Here is a 14,065-nt window from a genome sequence, read left to right on the forward strand (position 1 = left end):
CCTTAAATCGTGCTTTTTTGCCTTAATATCACTCTTTTTTTCTGCTTCATTATTCTCTGTAAGTTTGTCCTCTATATCGCTGATTCTCTGTTCTGCCTCATCCATCCTTGCCTCTGCTGCATCCATCCTTTATTGCAGCTTAGTTATAGCATTGTTAATTTCATTCTGGCCATTTTTTACTTCTTTTATCTCTGCAGAAAGGGATTCTAATCTATTTTCTCCTCCAGCTAGTATTCTTATTATCGTGATTCTAAATTCTGGTTCCGACATCTTGCTTGTATCTGTGTTGGTTAAATCCCTGGCTATCGTTTCTTCATGCTCTTTCTTTTGGGGTTAATTCCTTCATTTTGTCATTTTGAAGGGAGAAAAGGAATTAATGAGGTAGAAATATTAAAGTTTAAAAAAAATTAAAAATATTAAAATTAAAAATTAAACACACACACACACACACACACAGATTGAACAAATGATTCTAGATCCTAGGTGTGTTTTGGTCTGGGTGTTGAAAGTGGTTTGACAGATTATCGGGGAAAAAAAGGGTTGGGGGGAGAAAAAAAAGGAAATCGTTTGAAAATTTGAAAAAAAATGAATACACTGAAGTAGACTAAAATAGATGATGGGGTAAAATATAATTTGAAAAAATATACACAAAAGTAAAGAATATAGCAGAAAAAATTAAAGAAAAATATTTTTAATAAAAATTAAAATAAATATGATTTTTTTATTTTTCTGTATTCAAGAAAAAACAGAAGAAACTAAAAAGAGAAAAAAGATAAAACAGAAAAAAAGGAAATCATTTCAAAATTTGAAAAAGTGAATACACTGCAGTAGACTAAAATAAAATGATGGAATTAAAATAGAATTTGAAAAAATACACAAATCAAAAAATATAGTAAAAAAATTAAATAAAATATTTTAATAGAAATTGAAAGTAAAATACAAGTTTTCCTCTCTGCATTCAAGAAAAAGAAAAGAAACGAAAAAGAGAAAAAAAGAAAAAGAAAGAAAAAATAAAAGGATTTTTTTTGAAAATTTGAAAAAGTGAATACACTGAAGTAGACTAAAATAAAATGATGGAAGTAAAATAGAATTTGAAAAAAATTACACAGAAGTAAAAAATATAGCAATAAAAATTAAAGAAAAATATTTTTTATAAAAATTGAAAATAAAAATGATTTTTTTCTCTTTCTGTATTCAAGAAAAAGAAAAAAAAGTGTAAAGGAGGAAAAAAAGGAAGAAAATTGAATAGATAAACCTAATAGATTGAAGTAGGACTGAAATTACTTTGTTTTCCCCTAGAAGTCAGTCTATGTAGCGCTTTATAGTCCATTAACTAAGCCAGCGGTGAGACTTGTGTTCTTGAAGAGCGAGGTTGGCCCAGTTGGGCGGGTTCAGTGTAACAGCTCCGCTTTCCACTAGATGGCTCTGCTAGCCTACTGGGGTGGATTGTTGTGGTGCTTGTAGGTGTGTATTCGCACGTGTGGGAGCGGTGAAAATGGTGCCACCCAGTTACCCAGTCTGTTCTCTTGGATCAGGAATCGTGCACCCATCCTCTGTCTTCAGCTTTCATCCACTCCTGGCTTTTTCACTCTCCGTGACCAGGCTCCAGGCAGTACCTCTCTCCTGAGTTTTGTCTCAGATGTGGCTGTTTTCCCCGGCCCCTTACTTCTGAAGGACTGCGGTTTTGACCCGTTCTGCCCCTCTGCGGGAGGGTCTCACCAAGCAATGGCCGAATTTTGGCTGCACCTAGGAACTCTTGCTGGACCCTGCTGCTGCCAGTGCCCCAAGACTGCGGCCAGGCGCCAGCCCACCCCAGGAAAAGCTTGCGAGATAGTGTAGCAGCAGCGTTTCAGGAATTATGGAAAGTCACAACACACATCTGGCACCAGGCTTCACCCTTAACGACCTTGTTCCAGCACCAGCGAATGTGGCCTTTTTCTGCAGTCTGCTGGGACCAGATGGCTTCAAACTGTCTCTACCAAATGTCCTTCCAGCAGTGGAACCTCTTTTCCCCATGTGGACCGAGAACCTCCCGGACCCCACTCTGTTCCTGGGGATTCACCCTTCCCACCAGAGCACCGCCAGGTATCGAGCTGAAGAGTTGCAGACTTTGCGCTCCCCATGTTTACAATCTTAATGGAATTTAAACCCTCTCCTTTCTCCTTTCTCCCTTTTTAGTTTAGTCCCTGCAGCTGTTTCCAATTTTCCACTTTCTCTCCAGCTGCTTTCAGGGAGGGGTACTTTTCCTGTATTCTCCTTCCCCCCTCCCCAGTCTCCATCCTCTCTCTGCCCGCAAAAGCCATTCCCTACCCTCTGCAGCTTCTCGCTCCCCAAATTCACCTCTCTGCGCCATGTACCTGCTGAATTCTTTGGTTCAGGTTGTGCAGATTGTTGCATTAATCCTCCAATCAGTTTTCTAGGTGTGTAGGATGGTTTAGTATTGGTCTGGCTGTATTTCATGGACGCAAGACACACAAAAAACTTCCATTCTGTTCTGCCATCTTGGCTCCTCCCTCACTGTGGTTTTTACTCTGCATTTCCTTAATGACTAATGGTGTTGAGAGGTGTTTCATGTGCTTGTTGGCCCCTTGTATATCTTCTTTGGAGAAATGTCTATTAAGACCCTTTTTCCACTTTTTAAATTGGGTTGTTTGTCCTTTTATTGTTGAGCTGCAAGGGTTCTTCATATATTCTTGTCAGATATGTGATTGGCAAATATTTTCTGTCACTCTGTTGGTGGGATTTTTACTCTTTTGATAGTGTCCATTGGTGCACAACAGCATTTAATTTTGATAAAGTCCAATGTATCTATTTTTTTCTTTGGTTGCTTGTGCTTTTGGTGTCATATATAAGAAACACTTGCCTAATCCATGATGACTTACGCCTATGTTTTCTTCCAAGATTTTTATAGTTTTAGCTCTTACCTTTAGATCTTTCATCCATTTATAGGCTATGTTTGTACATGATGTGAATCAGGGGGTCAAAATTCCTTGTTGTGCATATTTCTATCCAGTTGTCCCAGCACCATTTGCTGAAAAGACTATTTTTCTTCCTACCAGATTTTTTTCCAACACTCTCATTTGACAGTCAATTGGCCATAAATGTGAGGGTTTATTTGTGGACTCTCCATTCTACTCCATTGATTCATGTACTGTCCATCTGCCAGCACCACATAGTCTTGATTACTATAGCTTTGTAGCAAGTTTTGAAATTAGGAAATGTGAATCCTCTAACTTTGTTCTTTTCTTTCAAGATTGTTTTGGCACACTTATGTATGAACTTTAGGATAACCTTGTCAATTTTTGCAAAGAAGGATTTTGACAGGCATTGTGTTGAATCTGTAGATTTCTCTAGCTATTACTGCCATCTTAACAATATTAAGATATTTAGCAATATTCCAACCCCATGGAAATAGGGTGTCTTTTCATTTATTTAATTTTTTTCAACAACGTTTTATAGATTTAGGAATATAAGATTTGTGCTTCTTTTGTTACATTTGTTCCCATGTATTTTACTACCTTGATGCTATTGTGAATGGGCTTGTTTTCTTAATTTCATTTTTGGACTCCTCATTACAAGTACATAGAAATACAAATGAGTTTTGTATATTGGCCTTTTATCCTGCAACCCTGCTGAGTTTGTGTATTAGTTCTAGTAATTTTTTTGGTGGATTCTTTCAGATTTTCCATATATAAGACAATCTCATTGAGCATTATACTGTTTTTAAACTCTTCACATGTATAATAGTATGATTCCTTTTCCACGGGTCCACTTTTTTTTTTCTTTTGGAAGCTAACTCTCCAAAAAGTTATTTTTCCAAATTTCCTGTGAGTTTCTTTGATTCACTGCCTCCCCCCTCCCCAAGTTGCTGTCCAACCCACCCTCATTCCCATGCACACCCAACACTCACTTCTGAGACCACTCGAGTTTCATCCCAGACTGAGTGGAGAAAGCCTGCACCATTTCCTGCTGCTCCTGGGAGAGGGTGGGCATGGAGCTGGAGGTGGGTGTAGGCACTCGGATGGAGAACGCACTCTGAGTCTCACTGGGGGTGGCCTCTCTCACAAACAGCTCATCATTCACGATGCATATACTGGAGGGAAAATGTGCCCTCAGGCAACTGAATGGATGTACAACTCCACATTCCTAATGATCTCACTCCCACTGCCACTCAGCAACCAGATTCCTTCCATACCCCTACTGTGCCTGTCCTCCAGATTGCTTGGCTGGTACCTCTACCCCTCCCAAAGAGACCACTTTTGCAGAGACTATCTACCAGCCTCAGTAGATATGCACTTACCCTGCAGCCCAGGGATGAGTTTACACTCACATTTATCCCTTACACTAGCCCAAGGGAATGGACAGTCTAATCCCCATTTTTCAGGGAAGGCAATGAGTCACAGAGAGGTCATGTGACTTAACCAAGGTCATACACACCTAGAGAATGCTGGGGTCAGGAAGAGAACTCAGTGCTCTAACTCCAGCGCCCATGCTCTTAACCACCAGACTAGACTGCTCCTTGATCTACCTGTTGGCTTTCCACAATAATGAGAAAACCAAGATGTCTACACCACCATGCTCCTACACCCCTGGGCCTGGGCTGGGACAGGCATTCCCACCTACAACATAGTACTCACCTGGAATTGCTGGCAGGGGTAACAATGAAGGTCCGGGTGAAGGCACGAACAGAACCCTGAGATCTTCCTTCCACTTCAACAACAAACAACAATACTCCCTTAGAGTCACACATGCTTCACATGCTCACACAGTGTTCTCCAGTCAGGGTATGCCTTGATACTCATGCTGGGAGGGACAATTGTTCATTGGGATCCATGGTGTCTGGTATGGAGATGGCAACAGTAGGAGCAATCTGCTCCCAGTGATAGGGCCTCTACTATGTCACAGGCGCTGTGACAAACTCTTCAAAAGTTCACTTGATTCATTTTTCACAGCTGCCCAAGATGTGGGTATTATTAGCCCCATTTTGCAAACAAGGAAACTTAGAGGTTAAGTAACTGCCCCAAGTAGTTCTCAGAGTAAGGATCAGAGATGACAGCTATCAAACTTCACAGACTGTCCCTAGTGCCAAAGCTGTGTGGGGCATACAGGCATAGACCCAGCTCAGACCAGGTTGGCTTGGGGGCAGAGTGGAGGCAGGAGAACACAGCGGGAATAGGAATGGAAGGAAAGGGATCAGGGAAGCTAGGAGAGTTATCAGAGGGAGTTCAGCCAGCAGGGAGGGAGCACTGAGGCATCTGGAAAGGGGCTCTACACACACTCACCTTCCTTGAACACCCCATTGACAGAGAAGCAGAGCATCATCTCCTAAAAGGGAAGAGCCCAGGTGCTAAAGTCACCTAAACTTCCTACCCAACTGTGGCTTTCTAGGACTGCCCTTGGGAGGAAGCAGGTGCTCACCGTCTGGAACCACATGTCCACCACAAAGGAGCTGAGGTCATGCTGAGTTTTGGGCAGCATACCGAGGGAGCACACGATGTCACGTTTTGTATGCTTCAGCAGCTGAACCCACAGGCCTACGGGAGGAGGAGAAGCAAGCGAAGGTCAGGGCTTGCCACACCCTGGGCCCTATAATTACTCCTTCACATCCCCTTTCCCTGCCCAGTCTTCCCCCATCACACGCACAGGGGTCCTTGAGCTTCTTCATATTCCTGCTTTCCTTGAAGTATCCACACAAGCTGCTTCTAGGAGAGAAAGAGGAATAGGAGATGATGGTCTGGCCAGTGTGGGTGTTTCTAGGAGCTGCCCTGTGTCCACTGGGGAGCCACATGTCCCAGAAGCAGAGTCTGAGCTTTGCTACTCACGGGGCTTGGTCCTCCGGGTTGAAGGGAATGGTCAGGGAGAAGCAGGCCTCATGATGGTAAGCACCGAGGAGACCCTGGTGGTCTCCAGAGTCGTACATCAAGTAGTACCTGTGGGGGAGTAATAAGGACAGTCTGTCTCTGTGGTCTGGACCCAAAGTGAGATTTTGAAGATGCAGTCAGCAGTCCTGAGCTTGGGTGGCCTCACCTATCCTAGCCTTCCACTTCCCTAGATTCCCAGGTGTACTTACTGCTGCAGGAATTGCAAGACTAGACTCTTCAGTGTCTCAGATCCTTTGTAGCTTTCCTGGAATCAAAAGACTTTTGAGACTATGTGGCTGATAAAGCTTCCCTCTCAATACTCCAAATGTCATTTGATCATTTTTCCTCACCTTGCAGGGCTTTATTAAGTAGGGTGTGTCAATATCAACAGTAACTGGTGGGGATAACTCCTGGCCATCCTGGAGAGGGGAAGAGGAAGTCAGCAGTGGAGCCCAGGGAGGTGGCCCTGGATGTTCAGGGTTGAAAAGATGAGCCCAAGAGAGGGTGAGGGTAAGAGGTCAGCTCTGAAAGGGCACTGGAATTTACATGAACAAGATTACAGTGGGCGTCTTCATCATGAGGTCCTGGAAGTCTCTATTATTATATGCAACGTGTGTGTGTGTGTGTACACACACATGTTTGTGGACATTTTTTCCAGAGAGTATACTCATGTCTTTTACAGGAGTCCTGGTCCCCTAAAATGGGTAAGGGTATGACACAAACATATAATCTAGGTAAGACCCAAAGGGCTTGAGGGTAGGTGTGGAGGTGATCAATGTTAGTAAAAGACACTGATGAATGTAGGCACTTACCAGACGTAACAACTTAGGAAAACAATCCTTGATGGCACTGTCCAAAACCCAAAATAGAAAGAAGTGACTGATAGGTCAGGATTGCAAAGCCTGCCTCCTTCCCTTCCCCCCTACCTCCTCTCCTTCTCCTTTCCACTGGGTAGCTCCCACCTAGACTGCCCTCACTCCCTTCTTCAGTGACCCAAGAAACAACCTTTGGAGTCCAGGGTCCACGGCTACCTTCCCTTCCCTACCTCCTTTCCTTCCTCCAGGTTCCCACTGAAGGCTCCGGAGAAAAGAGGGAATGGGGTGGGAGCGCAGGGCTCTGCTACCTCACTATGGTCCCAGCATTCCTCAGGACCACGACACCCCCAGGGATTACCTGAGATGCTGAGGCAAGGAGGTCAGTGAGGCAAGATCCAGGTGGCAGGGAGGGAGAGAGAGGAGAAGGAAAACAGAAGATAGGGTGAAGGTAGGAGGGGAGGGGGGACAGAGACATAGGGGAGTAGAGACAGGGGAGGAAGAGAAAACAAAGCAAAGGGAAAGGAAAAAAAAACCTCTACTATGGTGGTGGGGGCCAGGGAGGAAGAGAGAAGAAAGGGGAAATGGCTCCCCAGCTGCAGCCCTTTCCTTCATCTGCTCTGGCTGGCCCTGGCAGCCGAGGTAGAGATGGAAAACATGCAGGTATTGGGCTGGGGGCCCATTGGATGCTGGTTGAAACTTTGTCACCTGTGTGAACTCAGCTTGACCTGGCCATGGGGAACGAGGCAGCCACAGGGGCAGGACACCTTCCCCAGAAGGAGTAGAGGGTCAGGCCCCAGGTCAGCATGGGGCTGAGGGTCTGTGGCCCCCTCTTATGACTACCATCTTCCCTTCTGATGGCACCTGTGCACCTGTGCCTGTCTCAGTCAGTTCCCAGCCTGAGGATTCATACTTGTGCTGGGCTACTCAGGGCTCCTCTGAAGGAACAGCCAGGATGATGTGACGTGTTGGGGGGCAGTGGGTGAGGAGGGGGCAGTGCCTCTGAGAGTCCTGTCCTTCTGTCTCCTCAAGCACCTCTGCTCTCTGCTTTCCATTCCTGCTTCAGGAAGCCTCTGCTCATTGGCAGTCTCAGGCCCCTTGACTCAGGGAACTCTGGTTTCTCCCAAGGAAGGTCAAGCTCCTGGCATTGGGTCAGAGGAATGGATTTCATCATGGCAGCCATTCACAGCCTCGGCCCTCAGCATGGGGCAGGAAAGCCACCATGGCAGCCTGAGATTTGAGGGGGAACCATTCTGGAGCAAGGGAAGGAGGTCTCCTCTCAGAACCAGGGAGGGAAGTGCCATCTCAGCAGGAAGTAGGAAGGCCTGTCTCAGCCTGATGCCCTGGGCTGGAAGAGCCTTCTCAGTCCAGGGCACCAGAATCTGGCTCAAGGTTGATCACTCCTGGCCCTGGTAAGGAGGAGAAGCCCTTCTTCCTAGAGAACATGGTTGGAGGGCATGCTAATGAATGCTGAATGCAGAGAGGTGGAAACAGACCCCAGAACAGGAAACAGGTGAGCAGGTCAGAGGAAGGAAATTCCTTACAGGTGAGGGACACATAGAGAGGAGAAGGTGGAGCCTCAGGTCCTTCCAGAGGACCAGGGTTGCAGCTTCCTGCATACATATGTTCTCAGGGACAGTTCAGGCTCCCAGGGGGCAAAGGTTCCCAGGCAGGGTGAGAGGGGTTCACACTGACCTTATGTAGGTGGACTGGTCTGGGAAGGTGTCGCACAAGGGGTTCCCGTCTAGCCAAAGTTCCTCAAGCATCAGCCCTTTCATCTTGTTTAACTCCCACACCAAGGTCAGCTGAGAAATATGGGGAGGAAGCTGGGAAGGAGTCCCAGGGAAAGAGAGACACGCGGGCCCTTGCACCCCCAGCCCCCACCCTTCTACATAGGTACCTTCTCTTGCCTACTGTCATCACTCGGATGAGCACTACCACCCACTGTCACCCCCAACTTTGATCTGGCTCCCTCTTCCCACCTCATTTTTGGAGAGGTTCAGGATCTTGACTGTGGGGACCATCTGTATAATGTCAGACAGGCCATCCAGCTGGTACAGTTTGTTGTTGCTCAAGTTCAAGGACAACAGCTTTTGGTGAAGAAGAGTTAGAGTGACAGTTACTATCTAGGGCCTCAGAGACAAATCTGTCCTCCACCCCATGAGTTCCACCCCTACTATTGATAACAGCACTGGGACTAAGGCCTTACCTCAGGGAAATTCTCTTCAATGATCTGCAGGGTGGCAGCCATGCAGTTTCTTCGATTCAGGATTATATCAATATCATGGCCCACCAAGTCTTCAGGAAGCCAAGAGGAGGCAAACAGAAGGCTGAGAGGGGTCCAGGGCCAGCATCAACCCCTCCCCACGTTACCATTCCTCAGTCTTCCTCCCAGGCAGATCCCTGTGCCCTCACCTGCCCTGCATTACTGCTATCAACTGTACCTGGGTCAAAGCGGAGACTCTGGAGGTCAAGAGCTTCATGGGAGACATCATAGCGTTTGTGCATGGTCAGCTGCAGAGAAAGGCAGAGAAATCCACTCTGAGGCTCTGGTAGGGATAGGGAAATCGGGGGCTGGAGGAAGAGGAGGTGGGTCTGGGTGTGGGCATGCAACGGGCCTTGAGTCTGCATTACCTTTAGCTGCTTCATTTCTTTTGGCTTCAACTTATACCGCACAGAGTAGGGTACATTAGAGGGATTGACAAAGATCGATATCTGCAGGAAAGTGAGGTGCTCGGGTAAGCACCAATAACTCTGCTTCCAAAGAAGACCACCAGACCCTGGCCTTTCCTCCCACCCCGGGGACTAGGTACAGGTAATGCCCTCAACACATACCTTTTGGTTCTCCTCATCACAAATCTTGTAGCTGACATCTTTCAATGCAGAGGCAATGCTGGCATCCTGGACAAAGAACCGAGCCTGGTTTTTCACGTAGTGAAACTACAGGAGAGGGAGGCAACAATAATTTTGAAGGATAGAGTCTTCCTGCTCAGTGGGCTCCTCCCAGTCCCCCCCCCCACTTCCCTTTGTCCACTCATCTGGCTTCACCATCCTCCCTTACATCCACTGGAGTGAAGGGGACACTGCAATGGCTCTGGATTGAATTCACTAGCCATGTCTTGTCATACTTTCCCCCATAGGGAATCTAGAGATGAAAAGAAGGGATGGGAGTGAGGAGAGACAACATGGAATTAAAGCTGGAAAACAGACCTGACGGTGTTCTTTTCCAACCCTCTACTGAGCTGTACAGGGCTTCTAAAGAAGGGACCACTAGCATTATTTCTTATTTTTGTGTGAAATATGGATTTCCTAAACCCTCTTTCTCTCCATTGGAAAGCTCTCCTCCAAATAATTGATGTAAGGTTGTTTAATGTGGTCTTCCTTTTGTAGGGTTCCAGGATACTCTATCTAATGCAGATCTTGCCAAGACACTCACGGTGATCTTGAACCAGCTCCCTGGGTTTCCATCTTGTGTATTCTCCCCCATTTGTCTCTTCAGAAGTTTTCTATCTCTCCACACAGTAATATGGATATGGCCTTCATTATGCCATTTTGCTCTCCTCTTGTTGCGTCGGGTGCTATAGGGAGTGCTGCAGAGGGTAAGTGGAGAGAGGGAGGGTGGCCATAAATGCTAAGAAAGTCTTCGTCTATACACCCTCACCTCTCTGTCACCAGGACTACAAGTAGGATTGCTCAACCATTATTCCACTTCTAGCGTTCTTCAGTTTTCCAGTGAGAGAAGAAAAAGAAGACCAAAGGGGAGTGAAAGGGTTGCATAGTCCCAGGGGCTGCTACATGCAAACCAGGCTGCCTGGTCACTTACTGTCTTACTTGGGGGTACTCCTGGATATCCCTCATCATCACAGTTCCATCATCCTCCTGGTGCTGTGAAAGCTGAGGGTCATATCCATCCCGTTCATCATGGGGATTCCTCTTGCCAAAATTACCTCGGAACGAACTCCAAACTTTCTTTCGTCCTTGATGTGAACTACCACCACCATTGGGTTCTCAAAAGGGGAACAAAAATACAAGTTTGAAGACACACCACTGGTCCACGTACCATGTACCACATCTTAGGCTAACACCATGGTAGGGCAAGCAAAATGTCAACCTGCCCTAAGGGTCCAATCCCACAAACCCCAGAAAGGAAACTCCTCTGCTTGTCTGGATAGGAAAGCCTTATTGGACAGATGGCACTATCAGGGGAGGAATCTTGGGGGAGGAGGAGGAGGACATGACCGAGGATGAGCAGGGGAAGCGGAAACTGTATTGAACCTTTTAAAGAATGATGCAGGATTTATTTTTAAAAAAGCAAACAAAAAAGGCAAGAAAACAACAGAGATGTGTGCATCCATGAGTTAGATTGGAAACCAGCCATACATCAGGAAGACATCTGAATTGTCCCTGCTCTCAGGCTTAACAACCACACCAATACCACAAAGGCAATCTCTCTCGCACTTCCCAAATATAATCAGCCACCAAACTGAGCCCACTGACAATCAGCAAGCTGCATTTCCTTTGCTGGTGTAGTACAAGCTTTAATGTCAGGTGAGACTGACGTAACAGCTTCCTAAGTTGTCCCTCTCCCTCAAGACTTGCTGTCAACAATACTCAGTTTGAAATATCCAGAGTAAGCTTTCTTTTTGCCCAGCCTGAAATACCTTCAGCTCAAGAGACAACTTTTCCTAAACTCAGCTCCTCTATAACAAGGATCTAAATGACAAACTGGAGGGGCGCCTGGGTGGCTCAGTCGGTTGAGTGTCCAACTTCAGCTCGGGTCATGATCTCACAGTCTGTGAGTTCGAGCCCTGCGTCAGGCTCTGAGCTGACAGCTCAGATTCTGTGTCTCCCTCTCTCTCTGACCCTCCCCCATTCATGCTCTGTCTCTCTCTGTCTCAAAAATAAATAAAACGTTAAAAAAATTAAAGAAAATAAATGACAAACTGGAATGATAAGTCAACTACCATTTCCAAGTGTGTAGGGATTCTTTTTTTTTTTCCCTTCTATTATTGATTTCCAATTTAGGTTCATTATAGTCAGATATGCACCCTGTGTGGTTTCAATTCTTCTAAAATTTGTGGAGGTTTGTTTGGTAGTCTAGAAGATGATCTAGCTTGATGAATGTTACATTGATTTGGGGGGGGGAATGCACTCTGCTGTCATTGTGTGGAGTGCTCTATTTATGTAATATAGATCCTGTTAACTTATTATGTTATTCAGATGTCCTATATCCTTGCTGGTTTTGTCTCTAATAATTTTATACCTTGCTGAGTGGGGGGTGTTGAAGGCCCCCAACTATAATTATGTATGTGGTTATTTATTCTTTCAGCTCTATCAGGCTTTGCTTCATGTACTTTGAGGCTCTGTTGTTTGGTTAGTACACTTTTAGGATCATGACTCCCCAGTGGATTGATCCTTTTATCATTATGTAACGCCTCTTTCTGTCTCTTATCAATTTTCTTTGCTCTGATGCCTACTTTATTGGACATTGTAGCCACAGGTATACTTAGACTATGTTTTGGTGGTATTTCACCCTGTATTCACCCCTAGTTGTTGTATTGATGTTCACCCCTCCCCCCACAAATACTCTCTGCCAACATATATCATTCACCATGTAAATTATAGATTTGGGAGTTTTCTGGCATCTACAGAAATATCAGTCCCAATTCCCTCTCCCACAGTGGATTCACTAAAGGTATTTTATTTGTACCATGTTAAACTCAAACACTGTACCAGCAGATAATAATACTAGTGGTTTGGGTGGGCAGCAGGGGGAGGATTAAGGTAACCAGACTGGTAGAAACCAGCTTCCTTTTGGATTCTAATATTTAAGGCTCTCTTGGTTTGTGTGTTGTACATTTTGTACCTCAATTACTCCATGCTGTCTCAGGGCACGATTATGAGTAAAAATCTGTTCACTGCTGATTGCTCCCTGATGTAGTGATTACGACCAGGCCTCAGATTTACTCCTCTGGAAAGTCATTGCTTTCACTCTGTGGCCTTGCTGTCAAGACAATCCTGCTACTCACAACCTTTGGGACTTTTCCTGTGTGGCACTGGAAGTGGAATTAAACATGGATAGAGCATTTGACCCAGAAATGCCAATGGCTCAGTCCTCAAAACTTGAAAGCAGCCTGGAGTGCTCTCTCTCTCTCACACTCCATATCTAACAGATCAGGAAATTCTTTCACCCCCTCTCTCCAGTACATCCAGAATCTAGCCACTTCTTACCACCACCATTATTACCACCACCCTGGCCAAGACACCAACATCTATCTATCTCCTGGTGCCTTCCAGGTCCAGGTCACCAGCAGCAGAGCATAAGTCAAATCATTTGACTCCTGTGCTCAAAACAATGTAACAATGGTTTGATGTCATCAACATGTTAAAAGACCATGAGTTCATAATGATACTAAACAATAACAACAAAGAGGAACCTTATTAATGACACTTGGAGAATGGCAGGAAACCAACCGGTTTTCCTGAAAATCCACCAATTAAAGGAAAAACTTAAATATTAAAAGGAGGAATAAGGGCCTGTGGTCAACGTATGGTGTATAGGGGCATCAGAGTCATTTTTGAGAAGTGACATTACTTCAGAAATAACATCGACAATGGGAAAGTGTAAAAGTGAGCTAGCTAACAGCTACAGCAATCCCCAGACCGACCAGCTAAGTTGGGTGCCTAAACAGGGACAGAGGCCTCCCTCATCAAGGTGATTCAGACCAGAGCAATCTCGGGCATAGCCTTGTTTTGGGAATCTCACAGGACAGTGGGCACGTGATTAAAAAGCCAGAGAAGGGGCGACTGGGTGGGTCAGTCGGTTAAGCATCCGACTTCGACTCAGGTCATGATCTCACAGTTGGTGAGTTCGAGCCCCGCGTTGGGCTCTGCACTGACAGCTCGGAGCCTGGAGCCTGCTTCAGATTCTGTGTCTCCCTCTCTTTCTGCCCCTCCCCTGCTCATGCTCTGTCTCTCTGTCTCTCAAAAATAAATAAACATTACAAAAAAAAATCCAGAGGGACCACGTGCACACACACCCGTGTGCACATGCATATCCACTTACTGAAGGTTTGCATCTCAGCACGATCCCCGTCTTGCCGTCCCTCTGCCAGAATCAAAGGCAATAACAGGAGTATCACAAATCAGTTGGTATCTCTCACCCAGGCTGCCTGAGTTACCCCTCAAGCTCCACCAAGTACCAACTGATCCTCCCATGGAGAAATGGTCGTGAGTATCCTTTATGACATCATGTGTGTTCACATGGCTACTTCCTGTGTCAGTTTGGAATTCTGCCTACAACATTGCTAGGCCACTGATCACATGGCAACTCCATCCCTGCTATGGTAGGGAAAGAACAGGATGGGAAGTAAATGAACACTTGCCCTGTGG

General features: G+C 45.7%; 1 protein-coding gene across 1 annotated transcript in view; it reads right to left on the bottom strand.

Moving 5' to 3' along the window:
• LOC124509143 (nuclear RNA export factor 2-like) overlaps positions 1-13,752 on the bottom strand; it is a 32,054-nt gene extending 18,302 nt beyond the window's left edge. The window contains exons 1-19 of the mRNA XM_047075718.1: positions 13,740-13,752; positions 10,497-10,680; positions 10,110-10,263; positions 9,735-9,818; positions 9,509-9,613; positions 9,308-9,388; positions 9,118-9,187; positions 8,883-8,971; positions 8,656-8,763; positions 8,369-8,478; positions 6,674-6,710; positions 6,212-6,280; positions 6,071-6,126; positions 5,823-5,930; positions 5,644-5,702; positions 5,419-5,534; positions 5,283-5,325; positions 4,638-4,710; positions 3,911-4,093 (exon numbers count right to left, since the gene is read on the bottom strand). Of these exons, the coding sequence (XP_046931674.1) occupies positions 3,911-4,093; positions 4,638-4,710; positions 5,283-5,325; positions 5,419-5,534; positions 5,644-5,702; positions 5,823-5,930; positions 6,071-6,126; positions 6,212-6,280; positions 6,674-6,710; positions 8,369-8,478; positions 8,656-8,763; positions 8,883-8,971; positions 9,118-9,187; positions 9,308-9,388; positions 9,509-9,613; positions 9,735-9,818; positions 10,110-10,263; positions 10,497-10,680; positions 13,740-13,752 (1,742 nt within the window). The remainder of the gene's footprint in view (positions 1-3,910; positions 4,094-4,637; positions 4,711-5,282; positions 5,326-5,418; positions 5,535-5,643; positions 5,703-5,822; positions 5,931-6,070; positions 6,127-6,211; positions 6,281-6,673; positions 6,711-8,368; positions 8,479-8,655; positions 8,764-8,882; positions 8,972-9,117; positions 9,188-9,307; positions 9,389-9,508; positions 9,614-9,734; positions 9,819-10,109; positions 10,264-10,496; positions 10,681-13,739) is intronic.
• Positions 13,753-14,065: the final 313 nt, after the last annotated feature.

This window comes from Lynx rufus, unplaced genomic scaffold (genome assembly GCF_022079265.1).
Source record: "Lynx rufus isolate CCGP_SWC_20201006 ecotype Redwood Valley unplaced genomic scaffold, mLynRuf1.p SCAF_14, whole genome shotgun sequence".
Taxonomy (NCBI): domain Eukaryota; kingdom Metazoa; phylum Chordata; class Mammalia; order Carnivora; family Felidae; genus Lynx; species Lynx rufus.